This window comes from Hemibagrus wyckioides, linkage group LG08, assembly GCF_019097595.1.
Source record: "Hemibagrus wyckioides isolate EC202008001 linkage group LG08, SWU_Hwy_1.0, whole genome shotgun sequence".
Taxonomy (NCBI): Eukaryota; Metazoa; Chordata; class Actinopteri; order Siluriformes; family Bagridae; genus Hemibagrus; species Hemibagrus wyckioides.
In genome coordinates, this window is record NC_080717.1 from 20,656,283 (window position 1) to 20,681,076 (window position 24,794).

The 24,794-nt window shown below is 38.2% G+C and overlaps 1 protein-coding gene across 1 annotated transcript; it reads right to left on the reverse strand.

Moving 5' to 3' along the window:
- Positions 1-14,428: 14,428 nt before the first annotated feature.
- Positions 14,429-23,951, reverse strand: slc26a2 (solute carrier family 26 member 2). The gene is made up of 4 exons (XM_058397740.1): positions 23,806-23,951; positions 20,411-21,004; positions 16,614-17,353; positions 14,429-15,664 (listed from the first exon to the last, which is right to left on the reverse strand). The coding sequence occupies exons 2-4, from the start codon at positions 20,990-20,992 to the stop codon at positions 14,926-14,928; spliced, it is 2,061 nt and encodes a 686-aa protein (XP_058253723.1). The 5' UTR covers positions 20,993-21,004; positions 23,806-23,951; the 3' UTR covers positions 14,429-14,925.
- Between the last annotated feature and the right edge of the window lie 843 nt (positions 23,952-24,794).

A 24,794-nucleotide genomic window follows, 5' to 3' on the forward strand; every position in this document is an offset into this window, starting at 1 on the left:
CTGTCACTGTAAAAAGCTGAGATTCGACACATTTTATATATGAGTTATAAGTTATATATGAACATAACGCTGCCTTGTGAATGAAGTCCAGAAACTATAAAAAAAATGAGCTGTGACAGCAGCAGTAGCACACCTTTTAATGAAGGATGCTACCATTCAAAGTAATGAAACTGCAGGAGGATGCAGAAACTGACGATAGTGAAGATCCAGCAGAGGACATGAATTATGGGTGGATTTGGATGTCAAGTTTGAAAGTACACATGAGGAGATGTTAGTGCATTCACAGCGACTTGCCACGGGCAAAGATTCAAGGAGAAGTGATGCCTCTCAGGGGCATCAAGCTGCCATTATTATTGCATATGAAGAACATTTTCAAGGCTAGGCTGGAAGCTGCATTTAGCTATAGGCACTCCATATTGATAAGCAGTAATACTTGGCAACCTTCAGGCAAATTAAAGCAGTCACAACTTTAGAATGTAACACACTCATAAAAGCATTTCACTGATTTCTCTGAATGTGGTTCCTCCGTGTCGTGAGAGGACGGAGTTAAAATAACCGTTCGCTGTCCTCAAGTCATGCTAGAGTCCTTATTATAAGTGAGGAACAGGTTGCAAAGATCCTTGTCATCTCTATAGTGATGGATCTTAATAGACATGCTCAAGAGGATGGTTAAAAAAAGAAAGAAGAAGAGAAGGTTAGACAAGAATGAATCACTGAAGAAGAAGTCTTTTTTCGTCACATGTACATTATAACGCAGTGAAATTCTTTTCCTCGCATAACCCAGCTTGTTAGGAAGTTAATGATGATACTGCAACCTTTCAGTTAAGTTTTTTATCTTGTCCTTTTGCAATTTTGCAAAGGAGGGATGTCCTGTTCTTGGTAATGTCACTGTCATGTCACTATAGAAGTTGGATGTGAATAAGAAGATGTATGATAATTACTTTTGAACATGAGTTTGAACGTGATCATGTCAAGGTCAGAATGAACTATTTATTACGATTTATTAATTATCATAATATGGCTTGCAATTTTAAGCAAAAAAGCTGTTGTATTTAATGTTCTACTTTTTCCTAGATCATTTCTATTTGCTTTTTTTTTTTTTGGTTGCTATGTCACATTAAAGGTGAAAAATGTTCTCGAACGATTTGTCTTGCTTTAGTCAAAACCCTGCAAATGTAACAGGTGTGTGTAGAATTATTAAGACCACTGGATTTACTGTACATCCATCCGTAACCCCATTTAATTTTCCCTAAACTAAGTGGACATTTATGCTCTACAGTCTGCTGGAGGTTTACTGCTCATGTTAGAGAGAAGCTGTAGGGATCAAAGGTCAGTACAATGCATAACAACAAGTGTCGGAGGTGGATATTTCATGAGGAAAAAATATAAATTTCCTATTGACTCCTGTTGCCTTTCAGAGATGCTGACTACAGAGGCTAAAGCAATTTGGTGTAGATCACTTTCAGAGACCAACCAATCTAGCAACCTTTCAGAAAGAGTTGCTTTCCCGTGTGGATCCGAGATTGATTGTTAGATACACAGGCAATAAAAGACAACATGGCAGTAATAGAGACTCTAACACTGCGTGTGGCACAGACGCTTCTGAGCTTTTTGGTAAGTATAGATTTTATAATTGTTCCTAAAAGGATAGTTTCTATCTAGCTAGCTAGTTTTCCATTATGAGACTAGTTAGTTTACTGGCCAAGAGTAGCAGTGACTTAATGTTTCTAAATCAATAACATTTCATTTCTAACAACTGTCACTGAAATATCCTCACAGAAATACTTTCAAGTTGGCTCAGATTAACTAGCTGGCAAAAATTGCCTGTGAAAATGCCTATCAAATCTCTGATTAAAATCCTGTCAGGTTCATTTATGTCAGCTAGTGCCATAGATTTAGCGGTGAAGAATTCAATCATTTTTCGAGATGACTTCAAATTTCTCTCAGAACACCTGAGATCAGGTTAGCTCAGATGGCTAACAAGATCTGTGAAAATCCATAGATGAGCATAGATCCTATCTGAAGATTCCTACTTGAGCATTTCCACATGCAGCAATTACTCAAAAACATACCAACATTCCCACACTGAATAGTTCTTAATTCCATATATGGACTTAACAACATGTCCACCTTTCCACATATGGAGTGAAAGATACAGTAGAAGTCCTCAGGTCTACAAAAAGTATTTCAACTATGGTAGTGTGAATATTGTAGATTTGGTCTCACAAAGATACGGTACATCCTATGGTCATGCTGCTGAGACTTACAGAAGTTGGTTTACTTCCTGATGCAACAGTAAATGTAGAGGATAAGAGAGAAAGCACTAATGGAGAGTCATTTCTCTCCCGAGTATCCGCTGACCTGCCCTAATGAGTCTGCATAAAGAAGGCAGTTAATTAGTCCTTACTTTTCATTTCAGCTTTATCTAGACACATAATGGCCGAAAGCAGCCAGTTTACACAGAGTGCCAAAAGTTAAAGTCTAAGAGCTTTTAGCAAATCCATGAGATGATCAAGAAAATGTTGGGTTTTTTCCCCCCTTTTTTCCATTACAGCAGTAGTTAGCAGACACAATTTACTGCCGCATGAGCAAATGTCCTTGTCAGTTCCACAAACCCTGACGTTTTGTTTCACTGCAGAAATTGTCTTGGTGAAAAAGTGCAAGAGAAAAATTCTTATGCTTATCGTTTCATGCTATTACACATCTGAGGAATAGAAACGAATAGAATGAATAGCAAAAGAGAAAAACGTTCCACAATGGCCAATAAGAGTAGAGGCAATCATTTTTGTGTAATAAATTTAAAGAGGGCAACAAAAAGTGCTCTCGCTGACGTCAGAGCAGCGTGATTACATGCTCATTCTCATTCCTGACCCATGCCAAGTTCTCAATCAGTCAACCATGGTTCCAGATCCATGTAATAGTGATAAAATGTAACATGTAATAACACCCTCTCCCATACCCTCTTTCTTCTGAATGATGCCTGCTACAGCTCTCAGCCTCATTTTCTAATTCAGCTTTCAGCTGCAGTAAAGCCCAGACTATATGCATGGTTAGCTTCTAATTTAACGTGAATATCTGGACTTCTAAGCTCATTACCTGCACTTTTCAGGCTTTTTTGCCTTCATGGAACTCACATAGAGCTTAACAGCTTACCATACATTTGGAACAAAAACTCCAAAAATAATAATGAATCAATGAAATTGACAATGCTGAAGGATTTCTTTGGCCAGCACTGGTGAAGCTGACAGCTGATAGATCTATTTGGTTGTCAGTCACTGAACTGACAGGATGCTGCGCTGACACTTATTGTGGCAACTGTTTGTTGGAGTGATGTTTACATGATTTTAGTTATAGTGAATTAGCTGTCTTCCCTTGCACTTGAATGGCTAAACACAACAAGGCTACTTCTCTTCGCTGAACTCTTCCTGCCACACAGCCAGCCAGATTTTGTGGACGTGCAAGTGAACACATACTGTAAACAGCCTTGGTGCACTGGTAAATGATGTTTGCTGCCCTTCCCCAGCTTACACTCTCACATACTTTGTCTCACTTATGAATACTCGAAATACAGGCTTTGTCACTTAACATATTCATCAGTGGAATTCGCCTAGCTGCTATGTGCACATCACAACAAGCACACAATGTCTGTCTGCTCCACAATCACTCCATTTTGTTTGTGGAAGCCAGCCAAATGTTGTCTCAGCATGAAGTATGGTGAAGCCTTTATTCCTATTCTCCACAACTACATCATTTTGTTTACTGAAGCCACACAAATGATGTCCATGCAGTAGTACCAAAGGCCTTCGGAATCCACACTCGACTATTACAACAAAAACTGATCCAGGAACAATGGATAAGAGTTTCAAGTTAAAACCAGTACTGTACTTACATTTTAACATCTTATTAAAAAAAGATTTTAATTGGCGTGAATTTAATTTTATCCTGATACATTTATGTTGTTGGTGGTCACTGACTGGTTATTTTACTTACCTTATTTTAATGTATTTATCCTGTACTCATATGCACACCATTAGGTCTGCACACTAAACTAGTTTCCATAGGAAATCTGTTGATCAACTGGACTAAAATAAAACCGATATTATCAAAACCATGTGTGGACAATATGTCTAATCTGGTCATGGTCTAATTTATTTACAGTGCAGGTCATCATAATAGTTGCTGGAAGCAGGTATTAACAATAATGTATAACCTTAGTCTTATTACTAATGTTAGTATAAAAGTCAATATGGTCCCAGTGCATAATTCTGTTTGACTCCTGGACCCTGTTCTCTAAGTGCAACAGACTATAAAGCTTTTGTTAATAATGTATTATTACTAACACAAAGCAGACACAGAGTGCAAGTGAAATTTTACACATGGCCAGTAGACCTCAAGAGGCACAATGAAATACAATATGCACATAATTTTCTTTAATTGGCCTGTGCGAAGTCACATTCTACATAATCGGACTCGTCCAGCTATGGTTAACATCTAAATTATTGACAATTACTGTATGCTATATTTTTTTAAAAAAGAGAAGAAGCCCTTATTATTGCTACACATTACATTTCAGCTTTTCATCACATATCATAGCTTTGGAAGTTGGAGACAGATCACAGGGGCAGCTATGATACAGCAACCTTGGAGCAGAGATGGTTAAGGGCCATGCTCACAAGCCCAATAGAGGCAGCTTGGTGGTGCTGGGGCTTGAACCCTTGAACCTTCACTCAACAACTCAGAGCCAGAAATAGCAGTGGAATTTATACAGACTGTCTATAAAAATCCAACATAATTTAAAATTCTGTTAAATAAGAACACTTCTCTAAGGTATATATTTATATTAAATGAGTGTTCACTAAAAAATTCCATCAATACACCATCCCCGACAACCTCCTTCCCCCCCTGCTGCTGGTCAGGTAGTAGCTTGCTTTAGTACTCTTGAAATAATTTTCTCAGTCCTGTGGAGAAGGATTCTGTCTGACACCAATTTAGCTGAAGCCCCCTAGAGAGGACTAGATTATGATCTGGTTCCAGTGCAAGGTGTGAACGGGTACGGCACGACATGATACGAGTCCATACAACTACTAAAGCTACTAAGAAAAAGCTTGAAGTATCGCTAGCAAATTATAAAAGTGGTAGTTTGGTCAGAACCTTGCAGTTGGTCAGTCTCCAAGCTACTCTTGATTTGAACTAGCTAAGCTACAGAAAAAGTAGAATTTCGATCGAATAGCTAGCTACAGTATAAATCTGTTAGGAGAAAGGAACAAACCACACACTATTTTGGAAATTCTGAGGAAAATCAATTGTTATATTGTCATTTTATACTGAAGCCACAATTTTAAAACTACTCTTAGTAAAAAGCAATTAAAATGAAATGTAAAACAACAGATACTCCACTATTCATTTAGTTTGTTTCTAGAAATATAGAGCTAGCTAAAGTTAATTTATGAATGGCAATCAGTAACAACACTGCAGTGTTCGGGTGTTTGCTGTAGTATGAATGATAATGTTTGTCATCATTGCTTATCATTTCAAATTGATTATGCATTATGTCAGTCAGGTTAGATATTCAACAGAAAAACACTTAATTCTTACCGTAATCTTCAATTAAATTTCCAACAACTGTAGGTAAAAAAAAGGGAAGACGTCATCAACCGTCTATCCACCGTGAATTGTTGCTTAAAAGTTTACATGTGAACTATATATTCATTTCTGTTTTCCAGAAGTTCCAACCAAATGTGTGTTGAATATTGTGTGAATCTTTCACACTTATACACGTTGCTAAATATGGTGCTGGATAATAATTGGATCATTTTGCTATCAAGAGAAAGAGAGATTCTTGTCCATGAAAGAGACACCACTGAACAGTATAGAAATATTGAACCTGACACTATCTATTATTCATGAAACCCTTTCTACATTGCAGTTTATTTTATTAGTATATCTTAGTGTAAATAAGTTTAAAAACGTAAAGAAATGAAACAAAGAGGCAGTGGAGTTACACTATACTGCTACTTGAACAAAGAGTAGCTAAATACCAAGCTACATTAAAAGCTACATTATTGTGAAAAATAACTCGCTACTACAGATAACAGATACTGCCACGCTATTATAAAAAAATGAATTTAGTCTATTTACATATAGCTACGCACACTGGATATGCCATAATTTCGAGCTGAGCTTTTGAGCTTCTACTAAATTGTTTATACCTTGCAGTTAATTGATGCCGGTTTCTCAGTCAGTCATCGTTGTGAAAATACCCGGGCAAAGTCATTCATAGGAAAAAAGATGAGCATACCCAGATAGACTGTACACAACAAATCACTGTGTTGTGCCGAGGTCACTTTGATAGATCACGCCTCACCTCTCTGGATCAAAACACAATTATTGGTGGGAATGAAATGTGAAATTTGTCATCCTATTATTTTCTCTTCCCCTTGGAGCTGTAAGGCAGAGAGAATGCTTCACGGTTATTTGTGGATCAAAGCCAGAGATGGTTGCCTGCTTTTTTTTGGCACCTTTAAAGGCTTGATTTCACTCCAACTGCCCCGACCACCTGTTGAGGTGGCTGATTCATCTCCAAGGAAGTGACATTGATGAACCAGTGAGCCACTGCATACGACTAAATACCGCTGCTCTGCACCAGAGCATCCTCAGCCTATTGGATACCAGGAGGCCAGAAGCAGTATGTAGTGACTCACCCAATATTCTAAGCAATATATGGGTTTTGTGAGTGGGAAGACTAATATCTGTGACTCACACACTAAATGCCGCTCACCTTTTGATTTTCCCACAGGTCCAATAATGTACGTAATCGCCTCTTATTGAAAAAATACGGCTGATCTTTCCAGAACTGTCATTAAACAAGGAAAATAGGAAGCGTACTGATGTTCTGACCTTTACAGCTATATAAGCTTTGTCTTGTCATAATCAAATGTACATAGTTAAAATTTTGTACTTTATGACATGGTGGCCCTTTATATTCCACAAGTGCCCATAAATGCTCAGTAACAAGACGAGAACCAACTACGTGTTCTGAAGCACGAGGCAATAACAGATTCCCACAGCTGATGATGGCTAAAACATTGAGAGCCCCTTACTCACTGGCCCTATCAAGCATGGCTAGTTTTTCCTGGAAGATATGTGATGTGCTAAACAGCTGTATCATCAGCACTATCGTAAATCTGTCCCTATTTTGCTAACACCATACAGTATACACAAACAAAACCATAGCAGACACTGAGACACAAAAGAATAAAAAATCTATCAATATGGCTAGATATCCAACAGGAGCCAGACTATATTCACATGATTTTAGAAGCAGTGGTTTGAGAAGCAGTAATAATAATGGAGAAAACCTCCATTATCCAAATATCTGCTTACGGTGAAAGACTTTCCAGCACAGAGTACACATTTTTTTTATTTATTTATTTTTTAAATCTCATATAAGAAACAGAAATAACACACACGTTTCTCACATAAGCCCTTTATTCTTTGTTTGGAAAAAAAAAGGAGTCTTACTGCTTTACAAATGTAAAGTCATTCTAACACCACTCGGGAAAGAAAAATCATGCTCTCAAATCCACTCGGCTCCCTTCAGCTCCTTTTTACGTGTTTTATCTGTAGGCAAAGACTATTTTATAATGTCTTTAGTAAAATGCAGCAAAAGCACTTCCTTTCCATATACTTTTTCTATTCCCTTTTGTCTCTCTTCACTGAAGCGTGGTAAACTTTTCAAAGTTTATCCCCATCACTCACTCCTCTACAGCTGTTACAGTCTGGACTACATGCCATCTGGAGAAACACTGGCCCTGGGAGACCTGCGGGATCGAGCCTGCTGTTGAATACAGGGACTGAAAAGAGACAGAGAACAGAGAGAGAGAGAGAGAGAGAGAGAGAGCTGGGGCTTCAGCTGTCAGGTGTGTCCATACAGCACACAGCTACAGTTCAGGGTTAAAAGGATTTCTATTACTTCATGAAAACCTAATTTCACAAATTATTAAAGTAAGCATTTAATTTCCTTTAGGCTTGAGGAGTTTATCCTTCTTCCAACACGTCTGCCCATATTTTCATATTAGCACAACCTTTTTGCTGCATTTCACATGTGATCATGTGATTGAAAAGTGACACGTTACATAATGTATATATATAATGAAATTGTGCACTAATTAAAAAAAAAAAATGAATCGTGAAAAAATGAATCAGGAGGAAAAACTTACATATGATTTAAATGAATCTTGAGAAAAAATAACATTAAAAAAACACGTGAAATATGAATCGTGTAAAACAACCGATGAATCTTGAGAAAAAAAAATTATCGCATCGATGAATCACACGTGAAAATAAATGAATTGTGTGAAAAGTGTCTGAAAATAAATGCAAGTGAAAAACCCTGATGCCTGATGAAATGTGCAAAGATTATAGACGTATAAAGTATATAAAAGTATATTCAGTAAATGAATCATGTCAAGAATCACATGTGAAAATACACGAATCATTTAAAGAAATGTCTGTAAATAAATGAATCCTGCAAAAATGAATCATTTGTAAAGGTCAACAGTGAGAAATGTGAAAACATTTTCTGCAAAAATAAATAAAAAACATGCAGAAATATTGTCTTATATTAATGAATCATGTCAAAGAATCACACATGAAAATACCCGAATCATGTGAATCAAGTCACCTGTGAAAATAAGTGAATCATGTAAGAACCAAATGCAAATGCAAAGTGAAAATCGATTCAGTGAATCACATACTGTACTGTATATAACACTACAATATGCTTTAGTGTATGTTTTGTGATTGGTCAGGGGGTAGGGGGTAATTAATTGTAATCTTATGGAGAAGTTAAGCCTAAGACAGACTCAAAACTTTCCATGACTGCAAAGTGGAACGTGACACAGTTGACTTTAGTCACACTGAGCCAGTTTCAGTGGACACCAATTTCTCTGTAACCTGCTCTGTTCTGTTCTTTTGGCTAATTTATTCTCTCCCTTTTAGCTCTCTGTCAATTAAATCCGCTATATATTAATGTTCAAATTGATATGGCTCTAGGACACTAATTGACCTTCTTGATATCCTCATACGTTAACATTTTCTGCGTTAAATTGGATGACTCCAATAGGAATGGTTCATTTTTGCCTTGGGTACAAATAAGAGTTCAACATACACCGATCAGGCATAACATTATGACCACTGACAGGTGAAGTGAAAAACACTGATGATCTCCTCATCATGGCACCTGTTTGTGGGTGGGATATATTAGGCAGCAAGTGAACATTTTGTCCTCAAAGTTGATGTGTTGGAAGCAGGAAAAAGGGGCAAGTGTAAGGATTTGAGCGAGTTTGACGAAGGGCCAAATTGTGATGGCTAGACGACTGGATCAGAGCATCTCCAAAACTGCAGCTCTTGTGGGGTGTTCCCGGTCTGCAGTGGTCAGTATCTATCAAAAGTGTTCCAAAGAAGGAACAGTAGTATCCAGTAACAGGATCATGGGCTGCCAAGACTCATTGATGCACGTGGGGAGCGAAATCTGGCCCGTGTGATCCGATCCAACAGACGAGCTACTGTTGATTAAATTGCTGAAGAAGTTAATGCTGGTTCTGATAGAAAGGTGTCAGAAAACACAGTGCATGACGGGTCAGGGCTGTTTTGGCAGCAAAAGGGGGACCAACACAATATGAGGCAGGTGGTCATAATGTTATGCCTGGTTGGTGTAGTTTGATCGTTTGCTTTTATCCAAAGTGAGCTAAGCAACTGGAGTATCATAAAGGACACGGTACTCTGGTAGGCTTGGATTGGTTTTATTGCTCTAACAAATCCAGTAATGTAGGAGCCAAGGTTGGCCCATTTATGACTAAGTATGGCATTATGCAGGCAAACCAGCTGGTGCTAGCCAATGAGCTGAATGGTAGAAATGTGATAATATTCATAGCTACAGTAAGACGTGAGCCTACATGAGTATTTCTATATGCAAACTGTAAGCACAACAACTGCTTGGTGAAATCCTGCCTCTTGAGTCACATTTACTTCAGTTCAGTGTATGATGTACATCAACTACGTCTGTTTCGTCCACATATAGCTGCTCTGGTTTTATCCTATTTCACAATGTTTTGTTTTTTATTTTTTTTTATTTTAGAGATGAGTCTGGCACAGGGAGCAAGTAGTTTCCAGCTCTACTACCCACTCTAGGGCACTAGGTAGGGCTCTGAGTTCCATTATGTTATATTCTGCATGTACCTTTAGGGCACTTGTAGGGTGCATCCAAGTTGAATAAGGAAGCCATCTGGAATTATGCTGTAACTAGAAGATGGTGGAGGAAAAGTAAGATAAAGCTAATTAGTGATAAGAAAACTTTACTGCAGGTGCATAAATAAAATGGTTTTAAGCAGCTGAAATTATTTCAGATGTTGGCCAGGAAAAAAAAAAGTGAAAAACCTGAGTGAAAACCTTTGTCAAATGTTACATTTGCCTTTTACCGGAGAATCTATTTATTTCTTTGCTGAGATGTAATTCAATGGCACACTGTCGATTATGCAGGTGCAGCGGTGGCAGAAGACAAATTGAGATGCCAGCAACTTGCCCTTATCTCCACAGCCTGCTTCTGCAGCACAACCTCCAAAACAAAGCTAAAGCACGGCACTAAACATGCAACCACCTGACCTGAATGCAAAGCAAAGCCAATGTTCACGGAACAGCAAGACAACATATTATTTTCAGGCCAGACGCACACTGTGCCTTAGAGCCACTCAGAAAATGGACGGGATCTTGTCTCCTCTGCTTTTCGGAACATTGATTGGAAGCAATGAGAAGTTTATATAAGAATGAATTGTGCTACAGAAGAGAATAGACTCATGAGTGCTCTCACTCACAAAAGGAGAGTGGGTTTTTATGGATGCTAACTGATGACCGGCCATTAGCTATGCCATTATATAGTTAATTATAAAATTATACAATTACAATTAAAAAGCTACAGTCAACAAGGGGGGTTGATGAGGACTCTGGCAAATTGCCTTTTTCTGACTCTGCAGTCAGGCTGTGTTCATGTTTATTGTGTTTAATATGGGGGACAGACAGACAGACAGATAGACAGATAGATAGATAGATAGATAGATAGATAGATAGATAGATAGATAGATAGATAGATAGATAGATAGATAGATAATAATAATAAGCATGTTTCAATAAAATGCTAAGATGTTACTATGCACATTTTAATAATATTAATAAATTAAAATAGTTATATTATGTGTTACTGTAAAATAAATCTGTAGTGAAGTAAATAGGTTATTTTGGAGCTAAAGGGGTCCTTGAGTGCAAAAAAAAGAGTTTAAGAACCCCTGATTTAGGTACACTAAAAATCTGAAATTATCTAGGAGTAACACACATGTAACATGAAAGTATCTGTCAATCACTGCAAGTGTTTTCAAGTGCTTTCAGCTTTGACTGGTAGGAAGCTTGGTCACAAAGTTACAAAAGAAGAAGTGCTAACGCATTCAGTACTTTAATCCCTGACTGGCTATAGACCGAGTTATACAGGTTAAACCGGGAGCGTTCTTCTGCACGACCCTGATACCCTGAAAGAAAAACTGAATGCCTTATTTGCATACCCAATTCAAGGTCTGAAAGAATGCTTACATCAGCAAACTCCTGCTAATGTCATCGAGACAGTGAACTCTTTGGACACATCCAGTGTCTCAGCCTTGCAAATGAGGCAGAATACATTTGTCTGTTCCTTGACAGGAGACAATCTGGTCTGACAATTTAATGGCATTATGAAGCCCAGCAAATGTGGCAGCTCAACTTCAGCCAAACGTCAAGATGACAGACACTTTTTCCGTCAGGGTTTCTAAACGGAATTACCTGTCAACAAGATCATAAAACAGCTGGATGTTTTGACAATTCTCATACAAAAAAATTACCACAAGTATCATTAGTTCAGTTAGTGAGAAAACATGTGGTTGCAATGCGAGAAACGTTTTTCTAATTGTACAATGCTGCCGTCTGGTGGTCGGATTAGGGTGATGCACATTAAGGCACTGAGCTTTAGAAATAGAAATAGAAATAGAAAGCCTTTATTATCATTGTCTGTAAACTGTCTGGAGTACAATTTACAGTTTAATAACTATTCAATCTCTCTCTCTCTCTCAATAATTGGATTGGAAAGATTTCAGCATATTTACACAACTTGAATATTATTTGGACGTCAGGAAAATGTTTCAATACACTGTAGTAAGCATAAGACTTCATTAAAAAGTATGAACTACATTTAGTATGCTGAGGTAATGTTGTGGAAAGTTTGCTAACATTAAATAGCTATATTTACTGATTTTCTTTGCCAGCCGCAGGATACAAAAACTTCAAATCCAGTACACAATGCAATTGTTTAGACAAATTCTAGCTAATGCTAAATATACATCATTAACATGACATTTTACTTGATTCATTTGTAGCGTTAGTCATAGACATGACCAGCAAACTTGCAGAGAGGAAATTAAAGTCATGTCATGTTTTTATGAGACAAATATAATAGCACTTTCTTTTACTTAAGTAAATATTTTAGCTGGATACGTCCACTAGTAACCGTATAATTTTGAAATATTATCTAAACTTTAAAACTTTAAAGCTAATTGCTAAGTATTTTGTTTATCCCACATGAAGACATACACTATATTGCCAAATGTAGTATGTAGTATGTACAAATGGATCACAACAGGTCATTATTAAGTTTCTTTTATTGTATTCTAATAATGTTGAATGTTTTAATTAATAGAATTTAGCCAAACTAAGGCACATATTCAGGCAATGTTTATTTTTGCTTTATCAAAATAGAGTCAGTGGATCATTTTGAGTTGGAATTTTGTGTATTCATACTCACAGAAATTTCCGTGGATTGTTCTGTTGGATTCGTGTTTTATATTTATACAATATATTGCCAAAAGTTTTGGGACACCCCTCCAAATTATTGAATTCAGGTGTTGTTTTTCAGGGGTTGGGCTCGGCCCCTTAGTTTCAGTTAAAGGAACTCTTAATGCTTCAGCTTCATACCAAGGCATTTTGGACAATTTTCATGCTCCCAACTTTGTGGGAACAGTTTGGGGATGACCCCTTCCTGTTCCAACATGACTGACCACCAGTGCACAAAGCAAGGTCCATAAAGACATGGATGAGTGAGTTTGGTGTGAAGGAACTTGACTGGCCTGCACAGAGTCCTGACCTCAACCTGATAGAACACCTTTGGGATGAATTAGAGCAGACACTGAGAGCCAGGCCTTCTCGTCCAACATCAGTGCCTGACCTCACAAATGCGCGTCTAGAGGAATGGTCAAAAATTCCCATAAACACACTCCTAAACCTTGTGGAAAACCTTCCCAGAAGAGTTGAAGCTGTTATAGCTGCAAAGGGTGGGCCAACTCCATATTACATTCATGTGCATGTAAAGGCAGATGTCCCAAAACTTTTGCCAATATAGTGTATTTCATGAAGTTAGGGTAAGAGGTGGTCTCTGTAATATTTGCTTGTGGGTCTTATTTTGTTTACTGTTTTGTGTATTGAAACAAACAAAAAAAAAAAAAACAACTCAGTTTTTTAGGTCTAAGTCTATGACCTACTGAACCAGTGTTTTTGTACATCGCTCTGGATAAGAGCATCTGCCAAATGCCAGAAATGTAAATGTTTTGGCACAAGCTTCCTGCTCATACAGAAAATCCAGGTTTTCTGCACTGAGGGGGAGACACGGGGATATAGAATAGGCACAGGAGGCAAATCTCACTTGATCCACGTAAATATTCCATGACAGCTATTTCAGCGACATCCAGTACTGCGTAGAGAAAGTTATCCTTTGCTAACATAGAACAATTAAAAAAAAAAAAAATCAGGGGACAAGTATCCTGAAAACAGAGTTTATTTTGTGTAAAATAAAGATTGTAACAATTAACAGAAAACATTTTATGTCGTGAACACTTGTGTTGGCCACAAACATTAAACAATACTTTATATAGTGTTAAACATGAGAATTAAACAAAGAATTAATGAACAGAAGATCCCTCTATAAATCTAAAGTAATGGATAAATAATATAGTGTATATATATAGTATAAATATACAGAATACATAAAGCTACAACTACTGACTTCATCCTGATTGTAGATTGCAGCTACGTAGTACTTACCCTGAATGTAACATAATCAGATTAATAAGGATTGATCTTCTGCTGAAGGAGAGGCTCAGTACACATTTTTTGGTTTTGGCATATGGGAAAAAAAGAGCTAATTATACTAAACTACAGCCTGTTTGTGTTGCTAACTCATTACTGTGTGCTCAAGGCACACAACCTGCTTAAGTCTTACACACAATAGACTGGTACTTGGTCGCTGTCAGACATACTCAAACAAAAGAAATAGTAGAGATATAAAGAACATCTTTTTTAAAAAAAAAAAAAAAAAGATCAAGTTCAAGTCATTAAAAATTGCTAAATACAATGAATCAGCTTGGTTTGGTTATACAATCTGATAAGACTAATATGAAGAAAATGTAATCAATAGCTTTGCGTACATATATAGATAAAAATCTTCTTTTTGAGACCTGCAACATCTTCTCTTCATTTTTGTCCAGCAAAATGGAAGGCTAAACCTCTGTAGACACATTGTTTTGTACAAGGTTGAACTCTCTGATTGTCTTAAACCCAGACAATACAAAACAAATCAGTAACAGTAACAGCGCCAACACATCATTGTAATGCCAATAACTCTTCGGTAAACATTCAGAATTCTTTAAATATAACAAACAAGCACTGAATACGAATCCAGCTAAATACCTTCTATCATTTAACGTCGTGGATTCGAGAGACGATATAAAAATAATCTGTTTTAAATATTCCAGTAAAGGCACATAAGGTTAGACAGTGTAGTAAACGTGTAGGATTTCATTAGCAACCAGTCTCACATTCACCGTTCTGTGACTGACTGCTTTGAGCGTAACGGACGGCATCGCTGAGAGTGTGAAAAATGATCGGTGCGCTCTTGAGGTCGTAATAACCACCTCTGCGCAGAGAATCGATCACTGACGTGCTGCACTGGGCTAATAACAAGCGCACGGCAAGCTCCTTGTAATCCTTACACACCTCCTTCAGAGCGTTAACTCCTGCTGTATCCAGAAATAACACGGCGCTGCAGTCTAGGACCAGTGTGTGAAAAGAAGGGAGGAAAACATTGGAAGGCACTTCAGAGTCTTCCTTCCTCTTCACCTGCTTCTCCAGTTTCTTGCGCCTGGCTTTTTCTTTCTGTGGGTCTAGACCTACGCTGCGATACAGAGACTTCTTAAACAGAGTCCGGTTGGCGTAGTAGATGGGAGCTTCGTAGCGAAACACAGCTACTCCGGGCTGCTTGTGGAGGTTTTTGTATGATTCCAGATCCTTGAAGAGTTCACGATGTCCTGCCTGGCCCAGCTCGAGCACACTGACACATTGGGTGCGGCCTAGCACACAGAACGCAGACACTAGGACGCCTACCAGCAGGCCCAGTTCAGTGTTAACCAGTGCTGATGTGGCCATGGTGACCAACCAAATGGCAGCGTCTATGCGGTTCACACGCCACATTCGTGGAACATCTTGGAATTTCCGCAAGGCGCCACGCAGGTTCACCACAATGATAACGGCTAACACACATCTGGAAACAATAAAGGAGATGGACATGATGTGACAATAAAACCATAAGAGCATCCTCTATATCTTGATTCATGGAGAGACTGTGGTTTAAAACAAAACAAACAAAAAAAAAAAAACATGCTAATAACCATGCAGCTTTTTACACTTTAAACAAGCGGGAGCTAGAGGATTCCAACAAATATTTAAGGTCTAGTATAAGGCTTTAGCTTCCCAGTAAATGACAACGTTTAACAGCTAGTGTTACAAATATTAATATAATAAAATATACCACGCACATATGTGTTTATCTCTGAAACCACATGAGAAACACTAACTAATCAACACACACACACACACAAAACTCTGCTTCGTTTAGACCTTTCCTCTTGGATTCAATCTGAAAAGGAAAAAAACCCCACCATGGCGACTGGAAATTTCATAATAATAAGAATAACGGGAAATGGAGAACATGCCTAGGGCTATAGAGAGCTGAGTGACTGAGAGCACAGAAGACTAGGAAAAGCCCGTTGAGAGTTACACCAGTGAAAGCTGACCTCAGCATGTTTAACTTTGTTAACACTGACAATGGGTCATTATTAAGTTTTGTTTATCGTATTCTAATAACGTTGAATGTTTTAAATAATATAATTTAGTCAAACTAAGGCACATATTCAGGCAATGTTTATTTTTGCTTTATCAAAATAGAGTCAGCGGATCATTTTGTGTATCGTTCCATCCCTAACACTTACCTGTGCTATTCATACTTAAGGAACTTTCTGTGGACTGTTCTGTTGATTTTGTGTGTTATATTCATATCTCCTCTGTATGCACATGCAGAATGTGTTTGAGTGGATGGTGTGTGTAGATGAAAGACATCCTGCACTTCACTCCATCTCACTCTGTCACTTTAATGCATATACTTTTCTTCTGAAAAGTATTCAGAGATACACTGCAATACAGTATACACTTACTTCTGTAGCGAGTAGAAGAGAGGCGCAATGACAAGCAGCACCAGCAGTAGCACCAGAGCAGTGACCAGGCTTGAGAGCTGAGTCTGGCAGCCAGTGGACTCCTTCACCAGAGTCTTGGTCAGGGCGGCACTGGTAGCGAAGCAGCGAAAGAACGATGGAAAGATATTACAGAATCCGATGGCGTACATCTCCTGATTGGGATCCACCACGTAGCCGTGCTTCTGAGCAAACATTTCGGACAGAGACACTGTGATGGCGAAGCCCACAATGGCTATTGAGAAGGCATCGAGTGCTATGTTGGGTATGAGATCCCAGGCTGGGAGCTGTGGAGGCATGAAGCCTGTGGGAATAGCCCCAGATACCTCAGATCCATACTTCTCCTGGAAATGACCGAAGTGGGAAGCCAGTGTGGCGATGATGACCACAAACAGCTCAAAGGGAATCGGTGCTTTGAGTTTGGATTTAAAACGGTCGTTCAGCTCTTTGGCAGGGACAAGAACGAGAAGACAGAGGATGCTGGTGATGAGGTCACAAATGTTGGTTTGGCCCAGGTTCTGAAAGAGCTTGATCCAGGTTTTGATAAGTGAGCCCCAACCTTGAGCACGAGGCAGCTTCAGGCCCAGTAGGTACTTCAGCTGTGAGGTGAGGATGGTTAGAGAGGCACCAGTGGCAAAACCACTTAGGAGAGAGTCAGAAAGGAAGACAGAGACAAAGCCAACCTGGAGGAGACCCATTAGTACCTGAAAGAGAAGGACATGCTCAGCATTAGGATTGTGTGTTGAAATATAGATACAGTTTTGGCTCAATTCTTCTCAATTGTTTTTAACCAAAATGAGAATAATAAAAATTTCTTCTGTTAAGCAAATTATATTCAAAATGTGTTCTTTGACTTTAAAGGGTGACACAAAACTAGATTTCGTAATCAGCACACATGGATGAATAAATCAAACATGCCAAACATGACGTATCTGGGAGTATATTTACATTTGCCTGGAGGACAAACTTTCAGCAGGCTGCTGATAAAATGGTCACTTTTTGCTCCTCATCCAACAGTCAGAGAAAGAAAAACTACAAAAAATATTTGACTTGTTTGTTTAAAACCTAACATGCATCATTTGGCTCATATATTTCTCAATGGTGCAAAGTACCTCATTTCCAAATCCCACGGCCGGCTGAAATAAGCATATGAAGCAAAGACATAGACCGACTGCTGCCTGATTATTTATACAGAGCATTTTAATTATCTTGAATGGATTATTGACAAATATTCAATAAACAGGAATATGAACGGATGTGAAAACTGACAAAAATGAGCAAAATATGCCTAATGTTGTATTGGTCCCCCTTTTTCTGCCAAAACAGCCTTGATCCGTTGAGGCATGGACTCTAGACAGGGACACTAGATCCCTGAAGGTGTGCTATGGTATCTGGCACCAAGATGTTAGTACCAGATCCTTTAAGTCCTATAAGTTAGGGTTACAGGATTCTTACAGGATACTTTTGATAGATACTGACCACTGCAGACCGGGAACACCCCACAAGAGCTGCAGTTTTGGAGATGCTCTGATCCAGTCATCTAGCCATCACAATTTGTCCCTTGTCAAACTCGCTCAAATCCTTACGCTTGTCCATTTTTCCTGCTTCCAACACATCAACCTTGAGGACCAAATGTTTACTTGCTGCCTAATATATCCCACCCACTAACAGGTGCCATGATGAGGAGATAATCAGTGTTTTTCACTTCACCTGTCAGTGGCCATAATGTTACGTCTGATCGGTGTACAGTGCTATAAGCTACTGTATATGACTATAGTCATGCAGTCACCTCATGCCTCAGACTCAATAATGTCTTTATATGCAGTGATAGAACACTACAGATCATAGAAATATTAGCCAAAGCAAACCCTTTCTGCTATGCATTCAAACAGGATTATGCTTCATCACCAGAGGATTTATAAGGAGAGGATAAGACTGTATCTTCATAAAGTCACCTCTCACATGGATTCAAGTAATTGCTTATTTTCCATAGCTTGCCATACATTTGACTTAATTACTGCTTTAAATAACGATCGAGTTAATTGGACTTCTGGGCCATTGAGCTTTCACATGCCTGGTGGTCTAGCTAATGAATGAATGATTTGTCCACCGCTTTCACAATATTGATTTCATCAACCAGCAATCACTGGTTTCTACATACAGAGACTCTCTCCTCGCCAACAACTCTCTCTCTCTCGCTCTCTCTCTCTCTTGCTCTCTCGCTCTCCCTCTCTCTCAACACAAATGTTTTAGTGTTTGCTGAACAGACTGTCCACGGTGAAACTCAGTTGTGACTTCTAGCTGCCTGGCCATGAATTAAACCGTAACACATAAGCCATAAACATAGTTCATAACACATCCTTATGGGATTCCTCTCATCACGGTTTGCCCTGACCGTTCACACTCCCCTCATCCGGAATATTCTGGACCATCCAGGTCAAGTCTAGATTCATGAACTAGATTTATTCCATTAACACTGACAAAATTCTGTCTGATGGCCATTCAACATAATTCCATGTAATTTAACCTTACTCTACCAGCTCTACCCACTCACTCATTTTAGAGATAAAATTCAGCTATAATTAACAAGTCACTTTGCATACACTTTACATAATAATGTGACTCAGGGTGATTCAAACAGCTTATCAAGAATACTTCTCTATACAGTGTTTGATGTGTACAATTTAGTATTTAGTGTTACAATAGTCTAGTGTTTACTATACATTATATAGTTTGCTGTCTACTGACTATTACACACTTATCTGTATTTATTTAGTGTTTACTGTAAACTAAACTGTTTGTAGTTTGCTGTATATTTATAGTTTTGCGTTACTGTATATTGAATATTAACTCCAGCGGCACGTTCTTCCGATGTCTATCCTCTTGGTCCTGGATTGCTGACGATTTGACAAGATCATTGAATTTCATGATCATTTTTCTTAAGGTTGAAGTTGTTGAACTAGTTCCAAAGATAACAAGTCAACTCAAACTTGTTCCGGAGCAGGTTTACTCTGGGTAAACAAATCATCTAGACACGAAATCATAGCCATCATGACGTAGAATGTGGACATGACATATAAAATCATGCTCTTTTGCAATCTATGCACAGGAATCACTTCCTCATGCTCTTATTGCTATTATATTCTATCACTATTTACTAATTACTATTAACTATAATTCAGTGAGTACAGTTGTGCCTGCCATGTGGTTAATTTGTGAGCATTGTTTAAAGGATGAACTTAGTGTTAATGCTTAGAGTCTATTTGTCTCTTTCTATGCATAAAGATTCTTCATTTGGCAAGGGGAAATCTTACCGAGACATAATGAGATACACTGCATCACATCACAATGGCATTAGAGTGACATTTTATTTAAGCACAATTCTATTAACTAGAGGACTTTCAGAGAAATAGACAATCGGCTTAATTTATCATCTTGTTGCCGTATTAAACTATAATGGGCACATATATTATTGCATTGTGAGAATGAAATAATGAAAATCTCTTTTTGCACCATTTTCATTAGTTAACGGTCATCTTCTTGTTTGGGTTCAAGTCTGCCTGATAAATCTGCCCTTTCCGGTCAACATACTGAGCTTAGAAGTTCTCTCAGACATCTTAATCTGCTTCTACCAATCAAGATAATCTGGTGGAAGAACCTAATTAAATAACAATAGTAAATCTGATATACATCTATCCCCCATCCGCTCTCCCCAAGCTGGATTATTTTTCAAAGAGAATGAATATAAACAGACCACATACTTGGTACACTCCTGCAGTGAAGGTCACAGTGGCCCCTATAACAATGGCGTAGCAGCTCCGGTCACATTGAGGAATCGTGCTGTTCTCCGGAATGGTGAAGTTTCCAGACTGATCGCCGAGATATCCAGCCAAGGCCAGCTCCCTGTCCACCACCTGGCCCACTAACAAGCACAGCACCCCGAAGATACCCACCGAAATGTGCCTGGATGTGCCAAGCAGAGTGTAGATAATGCTGGAAAAGAACGACGTGTAGAGTCCATAAATGGGATCCTGGCCTGCCAGCAGTGAGTAGGCGATGGACTGGGGAACCAGCAGGATGCCTACAATCAGGCCTGACATCAAGTCACCCAGAATCCAGTCTTTGATCTGATATTTTGGCAGCCATTTTAAGATGGGTATAGAGTCTAGGAGAAGGTTTTTTGCTCGAGCAGGGCTGCAGACACATTGCTTTTTTAGTTTTTTTGTCAGTAGCACCCTCAGAGGCTGGTCGTTTCTCTCACATTCCTCCAAGATGAGTGGAGTCTGAAGTTCATTGTTAGATTCAGCTTCTGCCGCAACCTGGTCTGCCTCGGCACCCGACATCGTGAGCTCTCCCTTAGAGGAAAATACAAAGTTGGGTTTTATTAGTGTGATCACAAAGTGCTGTGTTAAATATCACAAAGACAAATTAAGTTGCAGTGCATGTCAACCTGTGGGAAATGGGATATGTGATATGGCCTTTTAATATGAAGCAAAGAATTTTATCAAGAGCCAGGGTTTCAACAGGGCAGGTTAGGACAGTCAATATTTGCTACATGGCACCAAATTGTCTATCAAGCTTTATCTCAAAAAATGACGTAAAATGAATTTGCAAAGCCTGAAACAGCCTTTAAAAACTAGATTTTTGTTTCTGTGACTAACAAATAAAAAGCAACAGTGTACGTGTGAGACCAGTCCTTCAAAAAATTGCTTACTTGAAAGGCGTTAAGTACAATTACCAACACTCCAACACCAGAGAATAAACACTCACTGACCACTTTATTATGAGGACACTGCTCATTCATTTCAGCAGATCTTCAGTTAAGGTTAATATTAGAACGGGGGAAAACTAGGATCTCAGTGACCTCTCAGGTTGTTGGTGACAGACGGATGACAGTTTCAGAAACTGCTGATTATCTTAAGATTTGCACAGTCTCTAGAGTTTACACAGAACGGTGTGAAAAATTAAAACCATTCACTGAGCAGAAGTTCTACAGGAAGTGATGCCTTGCTTATGAGAGTGCTATATGTTATGCATTCTGAACTTCTCACTCTAGTTGTAAAAGATGGTTACTTATTTATTCTGCAATGCCTTTTACCCAAAATACACCGTGTTGCCAAAGGTTCTGGGACACCCCTCCAAATCATTGAATACTGGTGTTGTTTTTCAGGGGTTGAGCTTGACCTCTTAGTTCCAGCATTAAGAGTTCCTTTCACTGGAACTAAGGGGCCAGGCCCAACCCCTGAATCCAATGATTTGGAGGGATGTCCCAAAACTTTTGGCAATATAGTGCATCTTCAAAACTGGACCACAATTGAATCCAATCACAGTGACGAAAAACTGAGACAGTGATGGTTTTGATTAAGGGTCTAACTGTGATACTGCTGGAATTTAAACTCGATCTTGTGTTCAGTAACTCAGAACCATAACCACTCAACTATTCTTGTTCTTAATAAAGCAAACAATAACACTGCATGCAGGAATTACCAAGCAGTCAAGTCCATAATGAGAGTAATCATGAACTAATCATCACTAATCACAAATCTATCACTCGAGTAAGCTCACACAAAGTTCTCACAGATTCCAACAGTTCCACTCCCTTAGAAAACAAACCACCCTCTGTGTAAATGATGTGGGACACGGCTACATGGAAGATTTCCCTTTGCATCATGTCTACATTTTATTTAAACAGAGATGTACAGCAAATTCATGTGTGTGTGATCTAAACTTTCTCTACATCATCACAAATAGATAGACGTTATCAGGGTTACCATATCAGAGGTCTAGGCTGACTAGGCATACATTTCTGCATCTGATATTGTATTACAAATAACTGTAGATGTACAGGAATCTTAACTAATATAAAAGAAGTAACAGCTCACAACTACTGACTGTTATCAGACATTTATCTGTCATGGCATGAGAAAATTACAAAGTGATTAAATAGATAAAGAGCTAAAGGATTTATTAATAAATTCATTGAACTTCGTTCTGCTGTATGGAATTAGATCCAAAACTCTGGGGTTGACTCTTTTTAATGCCTGAAATCAGGTCATCAACTGTTTTGGGAATTTTGTTTTATTCAGTAAACACAATCCAACACACAGGCTCCATTTTAGTGGTTTCGGTGAACCCTAACCGTTCATTTTAGGTCCTTGTATCTTTTTCGAAATCAGTCAGATCATTACAAAAACTAAGGCTAGCCAAAAGTCTTCAATAAGCCAAATCCCCAAGTGACACTATGTAGGTTATAGTGCATAAATACACCGATCAGACGTAACATTATGAGCAGTGAGAGGTGAAGTGAATAACACTGATGATCTCCTCATCATGGCACCTGTTAGTGGGTGGGATATATTAGGGAGCAAGTGAACATTTTGTCCTCAAAGTTGATGTGTTAGAAGCAGGAAAAAGGGGCAAGTGTAAGGATTTGAGCGAGTTTGACAAGGACCAAATTGTGATAACTAGACGACTGGATCAGAGCATCTCCAAAACTGCAGCTCTTGTGGGGTGTTCCCGGTCTGCAGTGGTCACTACCTATCAAAAGTGGTCCAAGGAAGGAACAGTGGTGAACCAGCGACAGGGTCATGGACCGCCAAGGCTCATTGATTCGCATGGGGAGCGAAGACTGACCCGTGTGATCCGATCCAACAGACGAGCTACTGTTGCTCAAATTGCTGAAGAAGTTACTGCTGGTTCTGATAGAAAGTTGTCAGAATACAAAATGCATCGCAGTTTGTAGTGTTCTGGCAGCAAAAGGGGTGACCACCACAACACAATTAAGCAGGTGGTCATAATGTTAAGCCTGATCGGTGTATATCTCATAGGTGGAAAGGTTAAGTGTACTCTTAATGATGCAACACCTTATCTCTTTCCAAATCTGTAATCATAATGCACACGCGCTCACAGTCGAGCCACGATTATGTAACTAACACCAGGAGTCACAAAAATAGTTGCGTTCATGTTGAAGTAAGTTTAAAAGATCATAATAACACACGTCGACTTTAATAAGTTTTGGAAACTACGTGTATGTTAGGAAAGTGCCACGCCGGCACTGGATGAATGGGCCATTGATGAAAAGTTTGCAACGTGTAACTTTCAGGACTCACAACAACCCGAACACAACACAAACATTAAAGTTTAATCAGTTACCTACCTCGTAAAGTTCACACACTCATGCATATCTTATCATGACCACCGGATGACGTGCTTCATCTCTCCAGACCGTACAGAGAAACAGCGACAGACTTGAACGACGAGATCTGAAGCCCTTCACGGAACACCGGAGTCACGTGGCCTACTTCTGACACAACACGTGTCACGTGAACCGATATATAACCCGGATGTCGAGCCGTGCGCTCTCAACAAGCATACTGTATTTACAAACTAGTCAAAGAGTGCGTTACACTATTGTTTAGTTATTATATTTACTAGAGAAGAATGCGGTTATAAACTTTAGACCACATTATAAGCGTTTTATTCGGGAAACGTAATCACCGACAATACAGAGATGATAATTGTTTTTTTACTTTTACTAACTACTACTACTAACTACCACTAACTACTACTATTACTCGTAGTACAGTAGTAGAAGTAGTAGTATCATCAATAATTAATAATAACAATAATAATAATAAATTATAACAACTACTACTACTACTACTATTATTAGTAGTAGTAGTGGTAGTAACAACAGCAACAATGAATATTAACAATAATAATAATAATAATAAAAAACAACAACAACTACTACTACTACAAGAAAAGTATAGGAATAGAAAAATACGAAGAATAAAAACTATCATAGTAGAAATTAAAGACATGATAAATTATGAAAAACACCAATAGTTATGTAAAGCCAATCGTGTATCGGATATACATCTACAAATATATATGTATATAAAAATATATTAAATATATGTATAAAAAATAAAAGTATGTATATAATATAAACATAAATAATAATAATAATAATAATAATAATACAATATAATATAATAATATATATAATATAATATGATAATGTAATCTAATATAATATTTATAAAAATATATAAATAATGTATATGTATAAACATCTATAATATAAAGTATATAGTATATACATGTATGTAGATAAAAAAAAAAAGACAAATATAAATATAA